The sequence below is a fragment of the Scatophagus argus genome, chromosome 6 (assembly GCF_020382885.2).
Source record: "Scatophagus argus isolate fScaArg1 chromosome 6, fScaArg1.pri, whole genome shotgun sequence".
NCBI classification, from domain to species: Eukaryota; Metazoa; Chordata; class Actinopteri; family Scatophagidae; genus Scatophagus; species Scatophagus argus.
The window spans coordinates 21664660-21682676 of record NC_058498.1 but is presented as its reverse complement, the minus strand read 5'-3'; the positions used below and the strand labels follow the sequence as shown (position 1 = coordinate 21682676).

The following is an 18017-nucleotide window of genomic DNA, read 5'->3' as shown; positions in this document are numbered from 1 at the left end:
TAACTTGAATGGTTTGTGTGATTTGTCGGGGTATAATTGTAGGAGTTGGAGAAGTCCCTGCTTCACTCAGGAGAGAGCAGCTCAGGAGAGACGACTCTGACACTTAGAGGTGATGGACAGGAGTCTGGTGTCACTCCCAAGTCTGTCTCCAGCCGCATACGCCAAATCATCACCAGCAACCTGACAGAGCAGCCAGCTGGTAGGGAAGAGAGCTTTGATCGACATGCACAGACAAAAGCTTTGAGCACAAACAGTACAAACAATAAATCTGCCTTGCTAGATATCAGTTATTGTCATATCCCATGGGGTAAGATTGACACTTGTATGCATGATTTGTTTCCTGATCCCAGGTGAGAGCTGTCAGGTCAGCGATGTGGAAGAGAGCAGGGCTCTGAGGGAGCAGCTGTGTCCTGGCCACGTGGACTGTGACCAGCCGCTAGCCAAACACAGCAGTCTCACAGACAGGGTAGGCGTGACACAGGTCAACCTGTGGAACCTTATTTACACTTTTAGCATTTGTTGTACCTGTGCTATTTTGATGAATGTCGTGGGATGCACTGGTGACATCATCTAGGCAAGTACATCTGATACACACTATCATTTACTTTTTCTTGGTTTGAACAGCAGAAAACATCCTTCTTAATAAAGTCATAATAACATTCCTGTCAACATGTGTAGTGCACCTTGATGAATAGTACCTCAAAATACTTATTGTTCAGTAAATGTTTACTGTTTCCTAACCTCGTGAAACTACTTTGGCAGACATTGCTTATAATGTCAGATATATATAATTTTATTTATTGTTTTTTTTTTAACAGGGAATGTGCACATTAGTAAACATTGTTGTAAATGCACCATAGTTACAAAGTTATTGAGATCATTTATAAGCATACAGAACAATAATATAAACTATAGAGAATATTGATGTCAAAAAGTAATTTGGGACACCCTGACATTACATCATTAAACATGCAACACAAGAGTTTCATAATTCCAGACCAGTAAAGCAATAAAATGGCAGATATTAACATTAATACAAATATGGACTGAATAAGACCACGCTGTGCTGCACTGTTAGACACTAACTGCAAAAAAAACATGAAAAGCAGATGCATAGGCATAAAAAGCATGTGCTGTACATAAGATACATAAAACTGTCTGACAGAATAAAAGCAAAAACACAATAAGACATGCATGCAGGTACTTGCAGGCATACTGACAATACCAAGGGTAGGGACAGATACCAGCAGACAGCAGGGGAAGTTCAGCACAGAAAGACTGAGGATAATAAGGCGCTGTTGAGTTTTAATGTTACAGACCTGAGTACTGATTAACCATCTCTTTAAATAAGCTCTGAATAAACTGTATGTGTCCAGTTGTCTGGAATTTTATCCATTCTAGTGCAGCAATTAAACAGAATGCCATCCAGCCAAAAGTATTTTTTTTTCTGAGTGGAATAATGCAGTCATTCTTAAGTTGATCAACTGAGTGTTAATGAGTTGGAGTATGTAATGCTATCAATAGTAAATTTGTGCAGCTTTGCTTGGAGATGAGATCAAGAAGGTCAGACACACTAGAGCATTGACAGCAAAAGTTACGTACGTTTGAAATGGAATATGGCTACATTAAACATCAGTATACCATGCTCTTTCCAGCAGGGAAAACCTTTTGAGGCTGAACAAACAAACAGTGTGGCAAGGCTGAAGCAGCTTTGCATGTACTGTAATGAAAACTGAGTTGGAAAAATACATGTACAAATTCACGATTTAATTAATGTAACTTGGCACAAGCACATATTTTATGTCATACGTTTTCTTTAACTAACTACTGTAGAATTATGGTATACATATAACAGTATGTGCTCTATAAGCATCCATTGTGTGTGTCGGGGGGTGAGTGTTGGTGCATGTGTGCACATCTTTGTGTTTGTAAGTGTAAATAAGAGATGGGAGGGTGCTTCGTGAAGGGTTTCCTTGTGGTCTGTTCAGGAAGGCTCAGACCCCCTGTGCTTACCAGGACCGGCGTCTCCCTTCATAGCCCCTCCATTGGCAGCTGCTGTTTTGGGGGGAAAGTTGTGAAGGTCACTGGCCTCCTCCCTGGAGACTGTCAAAGAAAAAGCTCATTTTTCATGGTGCACAAAGCAGCCATTTGTGATAACACTGCCCTCATTCTGCTGTTAAATCTAATGAACTCTCACTGCTTGCCTTACTCTTACTTACTTTAAAGTCTAGGCTATAAATACACCTCAATTAACTTGGCAGATATATATATATAGCATATTTAATTTGTTGATATTTTTAGATGTGTGAAAAGGCACTAAACAGAAAAAAAACATAAGCAAGCGTTGCTGATATTTGATGCTCACACCACTGAGTAGCAATTTGAGAGACCAGCCATTTTTTCACAAAGATCACACGCAGCTGAATGTTTTATCCAGTCGTGTCTGAGAAGTTATTATAAGACTCCTGTTGTGACTTGTCTCTCCTGTCTTGTCCCTGCTATTTTTCCTCTGCAGATTATGATTGTTAAGCAGCTTGACAGTGATGTGATGTTAATGCAGTGCGCTAATCAATGCCCTCGAGCTAAACATGCTGCTTTGGCTGTGGCATCCATGTGGAGCTAATGTTTGGGGCAACAGTAGTATCTGCATAGCTTTTCCTCCCTCAACATTAACTGCCAAAGAGATCATATCACAGACAGACATTATATAATCACCATCAAATCTCAGGAGTAAGGTTGCGCGATAATACATTATAATTATTCCATGACTTTCAATAGTGTCATACGATATGATATGATGACATGAAATTTAGTTGTTGAAATTAAAATTTCCAAGCAAATTTTAGGTAAAGCTGACAAGGAGATAGAGATTGTGCCCTATTTACAATCATTATGTTTGTCAGACTTGAAATAACAAATTCAAATTCAATTTGTCTTGACAGTTTGCTCATAATTATACACGTTGTCTTCCTTGAAAGATAATCATACAAGTCCATCTGCTCTGCCCTGAGCAGTTTTTGGTTGCATGTGTTGATAAAAACACAACATGGTGGGGACCAGTTATCATCCTGCCCATATAGTATAAAACATCTTACAGTCAGCATCTCACAGCTGGATTATGTCCTCCTACAACTACTTACAGACCAAAACTCCCTCGCTCACTTACAGATAACCAGTCTTCAAGAAGAGTCAAGTTTTATTTCTCAGGCGTGTTATGTACCAAGCCAAAGACAAAAAGACTTCAAAGTCGGTCACAGGAAGGTGTTAGTCTCTCCATGAGCTTTAATTTCCCCACCTTTATTACCATGTTTCTTTGTGCATAGTAATTTATCAGTGGATTTGGTGACAATGAAGTCTCTGTTGGTTGCTGAGAGCAGAACTCCAGAAAGTCAGCCCTTGACTGCTTCTTCTCTAATGTGACATACCATATTGATTAGTGAGCCTTAGAGATGCTACTGGTGATTTTTTTTTTTTTTTTTAACTTTGGACAGAATCAGGATAGCTGTTTCCCTGCTATTGAGCTGAGCTAAGCTAATCAACTGTTTGTGGTAACTTCATATTTACAATACTGACAATTTTCTCATTTAACTCTTGAGAAGGGAGCAAAGTTCACAATTTCCCAAAATGTCTGCTCCTCCTATCCCCATTGGCCACATTAGCATTTTGTTTCTTCTCAAGTGCTGGATGTATATGTAAGACTATATAAATAGCTACTTCTTATCATATTACATGATTGCCCATTAATAATTATAAACTCTCTGAAAACAGAATTCTAGCACAAAAAATGGCAATCAGACATTCAAAGGTACAACTACACACTTTCATATGTTTAACATAAACTGTTTCAATGCACCCACTGAAAAAATCTTGGATAACTGTGTGATTTCCTCAGGCGCTATAAAGCTGGCTTTCGCATTGTGTTGAGAACTCAGGAAGCCTTTTAATGATTTGTCCTTTTGTTGCTTTTCTTGGTGGCTAATGTTAGTATACTTGGCTCTGCATTTGGTGTCAGAGTTGTAAGTTGTATTCCATTGGCACTGCCAGTGCTTCTCTACAAAGAAGACATATCGGCTTGTCTCAGTTAAAGCGCAAACATTTTTTCACTTTCCCATGTCTCAATATGCCGCCACTATTAATGCTACCAGCTACAGCCACTTGAATGGAGTGCCACTGCTGGAAACAGCTAAATGGTATTTCGACGCTGTCTAGGATATACTGACATCTAGCGGCTACATGCCTTCATTATGCAGATAAAAAATCAGCATGTATTCTCGGGACATGTAGTTTATGGACACTACACGTATAGAATTACACAAAATATATCCTTTACAAGCTCTTGTTGTCCATATAAAATGAGGTCCTGAGTCCTGATTTGGTCTGCAAGCCTTGAATTTGATGGATGTGGAGCATTTTGTTTATCTGTTTGCAGCAAGGCTATAACATGTATACTGGGAAGGCTAAATTTGATGCCCAAATTTCTGAAATCCATCGTGTCAGAATGTCTGCTGAAGCAGGCCCACCACCGAATGACAAAAAATACATACATAGTTATCCCAAATATCCCAAATCCCCATTTCCCCCTGACTTTTCCGAAGCCTCTTTGACCTGACAGAGGACTGTTAACGCGGTACTGGTGAAGTCACACCTGGACTCTGAAAGTTTTCCTCTGTGACTCTGTTAAGACACTCAGCGTGATCTCTGGTGACCCCAGAAAATTACACCTGAACCAGGATAAACCTTGACCCAGTTTGTGAGTTAGATGGCCTCAGGAGGTTGGAGAACATGTTGGGGTGAATTCTGAACCCTCTGTGTTGCTTTTGGAGCCCGGCCAGTGCGCATTTTCTCAGACATAGACATCCATACCCTCCTGCCTGAACACTTAGCGAGTGACCGCACAATACTGCAGTGTGGCAGTCAGTTGGATAAAGATAAACTCTTGCTGAATGATTTCTGACACCAACTGCTATTTGCCAGTGCCCTGTGAAATCTTGAATCCCCTGTGTCTCTGCATAAGAGCCCCATCAAACATAGCTGGAGCAGATAAAGTCTGTTTTAGGGATTGTGTTTCTGTCCCTTTTTACCCTGCTGCCCCCCCCAGTTTCTAGTTTGTTTTTCCTGCTGGCACAAACCCATTAATTTATGCTGCAGCTTGAATGGAACACTGCCAGAACGGTCTGACTCTCTCCACTATCATGAAATTGTAAAAATTAATTGCCTACCCCAGAGAGTATATTCTTAAAAGTCCATCCCAGTGCAGATTTTTTTTTTTTTTTGAAGAAAGTATTCCATTAAAACTTTTCAGCATTTGACATTAGGCTACTCATGTTACCCGACTTTAAAGTCAAACATTAAGCACCCTTTTCAGTTCTTTTTTACATGTCAAGAGGGACTAATCAAATGTGAAGTCTTGAGCTGACTCAGTGGGTGTATCTGTGTGGAGGTTTTGTGCAGCATTGTCCTTGCTGGGGGCAGGGGTGGGGTGGGTGGGGTGTACAGGGCATTGTGTTCTGTGCTACAAGGCCAGCCACATGCTTGTGAGTACACAGCATGTATTATTAGCATGGCTGTATTTATACAGATCACTTGTATCTTTGTGTGCCATCACAGCAGCTGTCCCCATAATCAAAAAGTTCATTCCATGGTAACTCACTCACAGCAGCTCCCCTTCCTCGCTTCCATTCTTCCAGTTTGTTATCCCACATTGTGTAATTACCATCAGTGATGATACATAAACAGCTTTCACAATCAGCTGGGGCTCTTTCACAGAGTCAGCACTCAGGGGGTAATGTTAGGGGGGAACGGGTATGTTGTTGAAGTAGGATAGTAAGTTTTTTGGGCAGCTTGGGGGCGATGGACATCCGCTCCAGCTGTGTTTAGGAATCTGACAGATAGTGCACTCCATTAATTCCCTTTATTAAGCCTCTGGGCCCAGGCCAAGCCAGGGAAAACGATTGCAGCTGTAACCCTTCACTTGCTGGCTGGACTGAGCACTCATGGCCACATTATGTCCTGTGTATGTCAGAGACAACAAGAAAGAAGACTGAGCATTGGTTGCTAGATTTGTCTGGGAATGTTTCTGTAGAGTTAAAGGTATGGATCCACAATGTGGAGAAAAATGACTTCAGAAATGCATAACAAATTGCAAGACAATTTGTAAAAACTCCAGTTGAAACAATAGACAAACTGGTGAGTTATCAGATCTCCAAATGTTGTGACATTAGGTCAGTGAAAGAGTATTGTAATCATAACTTGGTAACTGAAATGGATTGGATTTTGATCGACCATATGAGCAAGGCAGCAAGTCTTGGCCCAAACTCCAAAGCCTTCACAAAAGCCTTGAAAATGATTCTCTTGTTGCTTGTTGGCAGATGAATCAAAGCAAGATTATCCCTTGATGTTGTCTGAAATATTTATCAAAAGAGACAATACAAGGAGTGGCGCAAATCATAAATATCAAGAAATATAAAAAGCTAATTCAAAGCACATTTTAAGAGGCTGAAAAGTCTTTTACTTTGGAAACATAAGTGGGGCTCAAGAAACAGATACTTAGGAATGAAAAAAAAAAAGAAAAGCAACCATAGCAACCATATGGAGGCATAAAACCCACCATGACAAAAAGCCTGTTTTTGTATAAATTGAGCTTTATTGCAAAATGGCAGTAGATGACCTCAAAGAGTTGGGCTACATTGGGATTAGGTTCAGCCCAGTTTAGGGGGCCGCCGAGGCTGCTCGAGAGTGGCTGTACATTGAGGCAGATCATAAATAGCACTGGTGTTCACTGAACACACTTCTGGGCCCCCAGTAAGCCCTCTAAGCCCTCGAGTTAGGGCAGATGGAGAACTGGGATTACTCGCTTCTCTCTTTTGCCTTTTTACTGTCACCAGTGGATGGGTGTGTTGTGAAGAACAAGCTCAAGCTCACTTTGAGATGAGGGTGATGAGATTAAACGATGCAAGCAGAGTTAGGGAATAAATGGTGGCGTTGGGGAGTTTAGCGAAGGTGGGGGTCTTCACAACACATTGCTGTGGCGCCCTCTTGGGAGCTTCTTGCATGGAGCATGGCTAATCCAGAGCAGCCCCCGGCCTCCTGCTTTACAGCTGACTGGGGAGAAACAATAAAAATAAGCGTCCCCTCTGTAGTGTGTGGAGCAGGGGCGAGGCGCTGGCTAGAAGCCCACACACTGCAGCGATGTATGAAAAGTGTAAACAGCCCTCCCTATCCGGACAGGGTGGAGACCTGTAGGAGTTGGCAGGTCCACCTGGTCACTGAGTGCACAGCAAAGGTAGGGAGGGCGTAGTCAGTGACGGTTGTTGATCGACCTGAGCAACCCATACATCTGGTCTTGTGACATATGGACAGGATAATGTATGCCACAATTTGCCCATATAGAAACAAATCTGCAGGATTTGTGAAATTTGCATGACCTTTGAGCTCTAAGGAGATTGGGTTGTCTTAGTAATATATGTTTCTGATGTTTCATTTTAGAGGGTCTACACGGAAAAGTTTGTAGAGCAGTTGTAAAGTGTTTGTGACATTATGGCATTGTCCTCACTCACAGTTGCCATTTCACTGTGTGTATCATTGGTGGTAGTTTGATTAATTGCAATTTTGTTTTGTTACGTAAAACATCAAAGGTGCACTTTTTTCAAACAAACAAAGTAATGTTTACATTCTGTGTTCCTCATCAAAATGCATTGTGTGTTTCCCTGTGGTCTGACAAACATGTTGAAACATTTACAAAGCCAATATTGATTTTAAATTCTGCATTGATTGCACCTTTGTTTACTAGCTGGCAGTCTTCTGCACTGTCTTTGTCGGTGCACTGTTACACCTCTCTGCGTGTTCCCGTCAGCAACTTTTGATCACTGGAGTAGCATCAAGCTTAAGACTGGACTGTGTATGGCGGCACTACCTGGGTGCTTGCATGTAGGTGCATGTACATCCATGTGCATGTGCGAGATACACACAAATATTGCTCCATATTACTGCTAGTGGTCTGAAACTCCAAAGAATACCTTTAAAGTACAGTATCACCTGAAGAGACAAATGCCTTTATCTGACTTCTGTATTATTACCTAAACATAGAACTATTTTTTGACATTAGTAAACTTTATATTTTGCTCACTTGTTGCATTTTTACAGAAAGGTAATAGTAGTGGGTGGTCAACTGGGGCCCATTTCTCATTTTTGTACCAGCACCCCTGGTAGGCTTAATTGACTGTGGAGTCGACTGTGCTCCCACTGGGGCAGATTCCTATCAGTGGCAAATGTGTTGAAATAACTGAATCTTTTGCTCATGTGCTACAATAAACTTTGTGTGCTATGGTCCTGTATTTAAGGTGTATTTGTGAAATTCATGCTTGTTAGTAAGTCAGCGTTATTGCTATAGTTGTGCCAAAATACTTGAAAAGATGCATAATCACTAATGCTCCACAGACAGCTGTTTCCAGGAGTCCCTTTAAACACAGCTGCTGCAGTTTTGTGTGCTTCGAACACTCCGCCCATGTTGTTCCTTGCTTTTCAGTCCCTAAAGCTGTCACCTCAACAACGGGCAGTAAAAGAAACTTTTGTGCTCCCTGGGCCCTCGGAGAAAAACACCAAAAGCACAGAGCCAAGTGCATGATGGCCGTTAGGGTAGTTTGTAGTGTAAAATTCTGAAAAGAGCATTTGAAAATGTGTTAATAATGGTGGCAAAGTTGCTGGGTTCAGTGTTGAACAGTGAGACTATTGTCTTGGCTCTCTTGGAGCCTGCTGGAGAGATTAAGCACCCAGAGAAGAGATGAGGTACAGAAGAGAGGGGGGAAGGAGGGAGTGGGTCCGGGGTTGATTTGAAGGGCTTGGATGGTGGTTTGGAGAGTGTTGCTGGGAGGGGGCTCCCTCGACTTCACTCTCTTCCTCTCTTTTTAAATGAGAAGTCGGCAAGGGCAGCTGGAGGCACGCAGTGTGTTCTAGTGCTCTAGGGCCATGTGGTTTGTATTAGTGAGGACAGGGTGTCTGGCACCAGGATAGGAGAGTGGGTGGTGCAAAGGGAGTTTAGGTTGTGTGAGGTTGAGAGGTTACAGGACATTTGGATTTAAGATATGAGAGAAGATATGAGATTCTACAATGAGAAAGACCAGTACATGTGTATATCTTTTTTTTTATGTTATTTTATTTTATCTAGCCACTGTTTGTCCAGCCCGTAACTGAATTAATACAGATGGTATACTGAGGTATGAGTTCTGATGGGGAACATACACATCTTCAATCACGCAGTAATAGCAATTACTACTCACTTTGTTTTGACCTGAACATGCATTCACAGAGCACCTCATAAATACATTGAAAGCTCCCAGTGAGTTGTTGAAAACTACTAAATGACTCATCTGAATATAACCATATCCTTTAGCCCAACCATGAATCATTGGTCCATCTAGATAAGCAATCCAATGTATTTAGTGTGTAATGGACCCTTGTGAATGGTGTGATGAACATGCAGTTCAGTATAACGCAGCCTGCAGCATGACTTTACCACACCGCCATTGGCAAATGGTCAGTAAAACAGAATACAGTAAGTTTTGCAAGGTTTAAATAACGGTGTTAATCCCAGGGTTGACACAAGGGAACCAATCCACCCCCGCTCCCCCCCATCCAGATATGATCTGCCCCTCCCATAATATATAACTGTAAACACAACTCTGTCATTTCAGTAGTAGTTAGTGTATGCACTGAAAGCACTTGTGTACAGCACTGCTTCTGGTATACCCCTCAGGGACCGCAAATGCGAAAATTTTGCGAAAAAATTTTGCGAATCTTTTTACCAATGAACCCGTTTCGCTGTGGAATTTTCTAAATTGGTGTTTTTGAGCGTTACACATCTTTCCCAGTCTGTTGTTGTTCCTGTCACAACTTGTTTTAAGCTTGTTGCTGTCAAATTCAGAGATAAGAGTATATTTGCAAAAATCTATTAAGATGATGAGATAAAACATTAGATATATTGTCTCTGTACTGTTTTCAATTGAGTATATGTAATTAAAGATTGGCAAATGATCAAATTCTGTTTTATTCGTGTTTTATAAAGTGTCCCACTTTTTTGGAATTGAGGTTTTATGTATTGCATGGTGCAATATCTTGTCACATTGTCAAACTAAAGCTCATTTGTTACCTCCCCATTCAGCTTGATCAGATGCTGATGCTGCAGTCAGCAGTAGACTCTGACCAGGACAGTGCATCACCAAGATCCCTACAATTGCAGAGCAAGGAGAGAGCTTATATGCAAAAGCTGCAGGTCTACCAGGAGGCCCAACAGAGACAAGCCCAACTTGTTCAGAAGCTGCAGACCAAGGTGACAAGAAATTGACCTCACAAAGAAAATCATAAAGTTCTTTTGGCTTAACTGTGCACCTTATATTTGTCGTACCCAAGGTTCTCCAGTACAAGAAGAGGTGTGGGGAACTAGAAGAGCAGGTGCTGGGGAAGACCTCAGAGTCTGAGAAGATGAGATTGTTGGTACGTCTACACTGTAGCAAAATCATCAAGAATTAGCGTTGCTTGTGGTAGATATACTGTCAGTTTTCAAGTCTAAGGTCTGAAGGGCACACTAGGGTCCCACTAGGGTCCTCTAGAGGCCATCGACTGATATTGCGTTGCTACCATTAAACCATCATTAAACTGCTTCCGAATCATTAGGTTTTTCATACAGAAGTATTGTCCAGTTGTTTCTTCTGACAAAGAAGGTAGGGCAGGGTGGCAAAATAAATCTTGGTCATTATCATAATGTCAGTACAGTATCTTGCAGTATTTACAATAATATTCCAAATTATGTTAAAATCGTGTTTGATCTCTGAGAACACATGTTCTTTGTTGAACTAGTTATAATTAATTCAGACATGAGAACTATTGACCATTATATCTCCACATTAGAATTCTGTTGCAATACAGTTCTGTCCTTTGTGCTCATTTGTTTGTATCCAGTTGTTTATTCAAGCAATGAAAGGAATTTTAACGAGCAGAAAAAGAATCCTGCAGAGCTGAAAAGTGAAACATGTTCTTTTCATGTTGTGAATAAGATTTTTGCTTTTATTGAAATGTATTTAATTCATCCAAATATTATTCTTGGCTGAGTGGCCCCACAGAGAATTTGGATTAGCAGATTTACACTGTAATTATGTTGCTGTAACTGCTAAATTCCTACTGCTAGAATGCGCTGAAAAATTATCGGGATGCCAGTGTTGGTGGTGTGTACGTGTGTGTGTTCAGCTGCAGGCCCACCTGGACTCAGCGCAGCGTCAGCAGCGGACAGAGCAGGATCTCAACGTGGAAATCCAGAAGAAGTCTGCTCAGCTGGAGGAGGAACAGAAGAGGTGAGTGATGGGCACCATGCAGTGCAGGTGGCCAGTTCACCCAGCCAAGAGAGAAACCTGTTCAGCTTCTGCATTCGTAACTGATTAGGGAGTTAAAGAAAAATTGCAGAAAGTTTGGAATCTAGAAGTTAGACAACCTACAGCAGCAGCAGGAAGTCGCTGTTTGGATTCAGACTTAAAGAAGTTAATTTGTGGAAAAGCCTGTCAGAAATTCCTCCCATTTTTTAGCAGAAAACAAGCCGAAATATTTCTGCTAAATGTGTGGATATTCCCAGCAGTCCTTTGAGCTTTCCTGTTGTGTTTTTCCCTGTAACTGCTGCAGGAAGAAGACAGAACCTGCCCTTGGCAGATAATCTCAGCATCCAATTTGTCAGAGAAAATTGTCGGGACTGTATTGGCCCTCTTCTCCTTAAGCATTTTAACAATGCTTCACATTAAGGTTGGGCCAACCTTTGCAACCAAGGCCAGGTTTTAATGCCCCATGATTTATACAGTTATGAAACTTTATTTGAAATCCCTGTGGCAGAAACTTTGCCTGGACCCGATCATTTTGGCTAAAATATCATTCGCCTCAGAGTTACCAAGCTCTCTCTCAAGAGATTAAGTCTACAACCATGACTTATATGTTTTTTCTTACTATTGGAATTACTGGATCTTTCACTACATCTCAGTTCCCTTTAAACATGATATCATCCCATACATGCAAACATGGGCTTGGCCTGCTCTCAGCCAGATAACCAAACATAGCAATGTGGTGTGCTTTACTGTAACAGGGTGTGTGTTTAGTGTGCGAATGATGTAAACATTTTTGTCAATGACTATACAAGCAAATCTGGTCGAAATTAAATTCTAAGCTGACACAGACGTTATAAAACTGTCACACATGTTCACCCTGTAAGTGTGGTAGGCAAGGGTGGATCTGAAGGCTACAGATATGCTGACTTTATGACTGACAGATGAGTGAGTGTGGCTGCTGTGGAAAGGTTACAGAAGGGTGCCACGACAGTGTTTTTGTCAGGAGAGAAGTGCCAAGTGCTCTGTCAGTGTCTTGTTATTTCCAGGTCTGCCAGCCTCAGTCAGGTCAACTCTATGCTGCGGGAACAGCTGGAGCAGGTAGGCACCGTCAACCACGGGCTAACGGAGAGCCTGTGGAAGGCTCGCGAAGACGCAGACTTGTGTGATACCCGTTTGCGCAAAGAGCAAGAGGTGAGAAAAACCACAAAAATGAAGTGCTCAAGTAAGAAAAGCAACAGAGAAAGCTCAAGTTTATCCCCTTCTGCACAGAGATTGTGCAATTAAACTCCTGTTGAGTTCACATGGGGTAGGAATTCCATTCATAGCTGGTTTCGTCAATTCATTCTCATTCCCTGTTCATTTCATTGCTATGATTTTTGAGCTGTTGTTTCCTGTGAAAACATTCCAACTGCTGAGGGGGAGGAAAATTTTCTACAAACAATCTGGTGTTCGTGCTGCAAATGGGCTACATCTGTTGATTCAGGGAAATCCAATTATTTGTATGTGTGCCAGTGTGCTGGAGTCCAGGAGTTTCAGGATTGCATCTGTTTGGGATCACAATAAAATGAGAGGTGCCATCATTTGCTGTAAGCAATCCTTGCCACCCACCCTCCCGTCCCTAGTCCCTTTTTTATCTGCTTGTCTCTGCAGACATGTGCCTCCCGGCTGAGTCGTGAACAGGCTCGTGTCAGAGCACTGTGGCGCCAAGCCGCTTCCCTGCGGAACACTTTCACCCAGCTAAGGACTTTCACTGACAGGTGAGCGTGGCCCACTGCCAGAATCCCTCCAGCGACGCAGGATTCCACAAGAACCTCCACCTCCCCTGTGTCTCACACTCACGCCTGCAACCGCAATCCATCTCACTGAGCCAAAGATCAAAGTGGAATAGGTCAGCAGGGTCACCAGTGTCCCTGCTCAGTGTTTCCTCACTGGGAGTACCGATGGCTTAAGGTGTCAGGCCTCACTGTTGAAATCATTCATCAGGGCAAAGCTTGAGCCCTAAAAGACATGGCTTCTGTCTTGTTGAAGCACTGTGATCACTGGGTGTAATTTGCTTTAATAATGATTGCTCAGCTCATCGACTGCTGCAGTCATGTCAGAGGCTGTACTGTCACTTAAACTGTGTGTCTGAAACTGATCCATTAACCACTACAGACATCTATCCTTTTCAAATATATAAATATCAAATATAATATATAATTGGACAAAAACAAAAACAGCATGCCATGTTTCATATATTATGATAAATTCTGTAAATCTTGATGCACATGATTCTGCTCAACAGGACTCTGTCTGATATGCGTGGGGAGTGTGTCGCAGCCAGCCGACAGTTGCATGTTGCTTGCATGAACGTAAGGGCCAGAGTAACACAGGAGAGCACTTCTAGTGGTGTGGAGATGTCAGCACTGGAGAGGCAACTGAAGGACAAGCTGAAAGAAGCTATGCAGCTTCAGGGTCGCTGGGATGCAGAAAAAGTTGAACTTAACTCCAGGTAAAGCCATCTCTAAATCCACATGGGCCAGGGCATCATCAAGAGCACTTCCTGTCTTTTGAAAATGGTAGCCAATGTGGCATAAGCTATAGCTTTAAACATTTCGGGTCGCTGAATTCTGGTTTCAACTACATCGCGGCAGCTTAGAGAAGTCTCTGCTTATCTTTCAAAAATCAGTACATTTATCCCCATGACTTTTGGGAATAAAACTTTTGGGGACTCACTAAATAATAACGCAAGTTCAGTTAAGAACAATCTGATCTCACTTCCGCCTCAACCAGAAACTAAGTCTAAAGTAAAGTCAGCTTGATTTATATAATAGCAAATCTTATAGAGCAATATTCCCCTGTGAGCAAGTGCTTGGTGAGGACAGCAAGGAAGAAGTCTCCTTTAAAGGGAAAAAAGAATCTGGTTCTAGGTGGGTGGCTACCTAGAGCCAAGTAAACCTGGGACTAACATCACAAAAATCCCACACCCATATTTTTCTGTAGTCTCTGGATTGATCAAGAAGGAGTGTTGGGAATAAAAAAAACCCATCATGACTTTAAATAGAAATGCTCATCCTGAGATCATCACCATCATTTGATCAATTACAAAAATCCTATTCTTCCTATGATTGAAATGAAAGCCAAATTTAATCCCCCAGATGGAACCTTAGAACTTTACACAGGCTTTGATCATTAAAATCCTACAGATCAAGCTATTTTCCCTGACAACAGCTCTTGTCCGTCGTCATATAGAAGAATCAAGTCTTTTGTACCACCTCCACCACACTTCATTTACATGACTGCAGGAAAGTCAGTGCCTTTGTATTCTGAATCTTAGCTGGCATTTGATGTCATCAAAAGTCTTTGTTAATCTCATGATTGTATGCAGAAAATATGATAACGTTGATGTTCTAATAGAGACTGTGTCTCAGGTAACTGTGTGTGTGTGATTATGTTCTCTGTCCATTTACATGAATATTGATCTATATAGGATCCTGGAATTGACTGACACTGTGAAGCACCTCCGCAGCCAGAACAGTGAGAAGGATGCCAGCCTCAACACCATGCAAGTCAGCCTGGACAGGATGGTGGGACCTGAGGGATCACGACTGGGAGGTGGCAAATAGACGGGTGGTTAAGAGGGCTATATCGCATGCAGTCTGGACCTTAGGCTTGATAAACTCCACGACTTCCTTGTCTAGAGGGCTGCTGTCTGGGGAATGTCAGGCTTGCTCTATGTATGCCGCTTATCTGACCTTAATGGTTTCCTGCACAGGAGACAAGGAGAACAGAGGATAAAGCAGAGATGGAGGTCCTCCACAAAGAAATCCAAGTCCTCCAAAAGATTTTATTCCATGTTCACCAGGTCAGAACAAAACAAACGTGCTGAACTATATTGTAGGTTAGCACATAAGACGATTAATGATTTTACATTCTTCTTTGTTAACCACATCCAGTTGGTTGGTGGTGAGCTTGATAGCAGTGGCTCTGAAAGCATGTCCTCCTCACCTCTTCATGGCCGGTCTCCTCTGAGGAACACCACCCTGATGGCTGTGCAGGGTGCTCTCTCCAAGCACCAGAAACAAACACAGGTCCAACAAAAATGGCTGGTCTTTGCTGCTATTTCCTCAATATTAAGGTTTAGAACGGTGGTTCCTAACCTGTGGGTAGTGAATCTGAGAGGTCACAAAGTACACATATGTTCTCAAAATGATGTTTCTTTTTCAGACTTTTCATGTGAAATACTGTATTCTATAACCTGTTCGGGCATCTAAAAGTCCAACAGATGAGGTGGTTCAACAAGGAAAAATCAATCTACAGTTAAAGTGCTTATGCACATACAAGGGTTAATCTGTAATGAGATATATAGCTTAGTTTTAAGAGGTCAGAGTCCAAAAATGTTAGGAACCACTGTTTTTTAGAGAGATAATATATCTAACAAGTTTCTTTACCTACACACCACAAACACTACACTGAAACCACAGGACCTGCGTGGGTGTCTAGATGCTGTCCTGGAGCAAGTGGACACTCTGCGTGATCACCTGCAGGAGAGGGACACTGAGAGGAGAGAGCTAGAGCAGAAGATCCAGGAAGTAAGGAGGGAAAGTCAGGAGGCTAAAAAAGCTCTGGAGGAAAGCCTCAGAGACAGCAACAGATATCGCTGCTCACTGGAGCACATCTCCAGGTACTTTATGATCCTGCAGTCATTATAATTTTCCTGAACTGTCTTGAGGCTGTGGATAGAAAATAATTTATTAGGTGTGTATTCTAATTCATATTTTCTAGACTTTTTTTCCTATTTGTGAAACTGCCATTAGGACTTAATGTTGTTTTTGGAAAAATACAAATATTATAATGGTTATGATGATGATGACAAATATTGTAGTTTGGTTTTATGTTTAATTAAGCAGATCATTTTCACTCTAATTATGAGAACATATTGAAACACACTGAAACCTCTCCAAAAACAATATTTATACAACATCGTACAAGAAGTAAAGAAGAAAATCAACTGTTCCATTAATGACGATGTTGACGCAGCAGCTGACCTTAATATCCTCTCTCTGTCAGTGAGAAGGGCAGCCTGGAGAAGCTGCTGTCACAGCTGCAGCAGAAGGTGGACTCCCAGCAAACTGAGCTGGAAGTACTGCGAGGCTCATCCCTGGAGCTCCAGAGACAGCGGGATCTCCTGAGGCAGCAGAGGGAAGATCTGGAGATGCAGCTGGCACGCCAGCGCACGGAGGCCCAAAGAGGGTACAACATGAACAAGGCAGCATGACCGTTACACAACACACACTCCGTCACCTGGGATTGTTCTCAACCTCCAGTTGTTTAGAGCTCAGATCAGTAACACATGTCATTCTCCGGCCGGCATTGCACCCAGATGACATTTGGATGAAAATGTAAATGATTTACATTGCATTACTGCACTCATGCAAGAGGAAAACATTTTTTTTCCACTTTTGCGGGGGGGGGGGGGGTTCTTTTGCTTCAAAAAAATTTGATTAGCTGAGAATTGGAGCAGGTCATGCGATACAGAAAAAAAGTAACTCCCTCAGAGGTCTGGCCTTTGGAACCAACATTTCTCCATCTTTCAAAGTGGAGATGGATTACTGTTAAGGGATTTTGTTTGTATAAATAATCTGTGTGTGTGTGAGACAAAGAAACTGTGTGAGCGAGTTATTTTGTATTTCAGAGAGAGGAGTCTGGAGGAGCTTGAAGGGAAGCACTCAGATCTGCGTAGGGAGCTTGTGACAGTGAAGGAGGCTCTGAGTCAAACCACCCTGCAGAAGGAGGTGTTGGAGGATGAGAAAGCCAGCCTGGCTTTGGCTCTTAGCAAGGTACACTGTTTGTTCTGCACCAGGTAGACTTGTCTGTATTATTAGATTTTCTCTGGGGGTTTAAACTCCCATAGTAATGATCTACCTGTACTGTACAGATGGAATCCCGAAGTGCTGCGCATGAGTTAGCCCTCATCAAATTTCGAAATCAGGAGGCTGCCCTAAAAGATTCTCTGGCTAAAATGGCTGCCTTGAGCGAAGGTTTAGCCAAAGACAAGGTGGAACTCAATCGTATTCTGTTGCAGGTCAGTAGCTGTGCTGTTGATGGAAGGCAGAGTAGAACACAACAGAAGTGAAATTTTTTTTTCTTCCCTTCCAGACAGAGGGTGAGAAGGCAGAGCTTGGTGAGCGTAGACGGGACGCTGAAATGGAGCGTGCAGCAGCCAGGGATGAGACAGCACAAGTGCAACAAGAGAAGATGGTCCTGCTTGCTGAGAAACAAGCCCTGGAGAGCTCTCACAGCCACTTGCAGGATCTCTGCCAGAAGCTCAAAGCAGAGCTGAGCCTGCTGCAGAAGGAGAAAGCTCAGGCTCTGGAGCAGCAGTCCCAGGTCAGAGATCTCTGGCCATTCACACACTTTAGTCTCCATGCCCCCCCAGCTCCCCCCACCAGGGAGAACTGTGTTGATGTTAGTAATGGCTTTCAGCAGGTTTGTGGGACTTGTGGTCACAATAAAACGTGTTGGAGGTACTGGACACATCTGTCATGTTTTTTTTCTTTCAAATGGGATATGGAGAGCAGTTTGAGACCCACTCTGTGTTTTATGAGTAACTTGGGACATAACAAGCAGGGGATCTTCCTGAACAAATGTGAACTGGGAAAGATAAATAGATAGACAGAT

The 18017-nt window shown here is 42.3% G+C and overlaps 1 protein-coding gene across 3 annotated transcripts in view; it reads left to right on the top strand.

Annotated features, from left to right (window-relative positions):
* crocc2 (ciliary rootlet coiled-coil, rootletin family member 2) overlaps positions 1-18017 on the top strand; it is a 33570-nt gene that overhangs the window by 1296 nt on the left and 14257 nt on the right. For all 3 annotated transcript variants that reach the window (XM_046391265.1, XM_046391266.1, XM_046391263.1), the window contains exons 2-17: positions 43-199; positions 351-466; positions 10157-10324; positions 10405-10488; positions 11239-11342; positions 12404-12548; positions 13008-13114; positions 13642-13848; positions 14827-14923; positions 15112-15201; positions 15293-15427; positions 15821-16020; positions 16407-16589; positions 17032-17176; positions 17275-17421; positions 17496-17726. In XM_046391265.1, the coding sequence (XP_046247221.1) occupies positions 43-199; positions 351-466; positions 10157-10324; positions 10405-10488; positions 11239-11342; positions 12404-12548; positions 13008-13114; positions 13642-13848; positions 14827-14923; positions 15112-15201; positions 15293-15427; positions 15821-16020; positions 16407-16589; positions 17032-17176; positions 17275-17421; positions 17496-17726 (2316 nt within the window). The remainder of the gene's footprint in view (positions 1-42; positions 200-350; positions 467-10156; positions 10325-10404; positions 10489-11238; positions 11343-12403; positions 12549-13007; positions 13115-13641; positions 13849-14826; positions 14924-15111; positions 15202-15292; positions 15428-15820; positions 16021-16406; positions 16590-17031; positions 17177-17274; positions 17422-17495; positions 17727-18017) is intronic.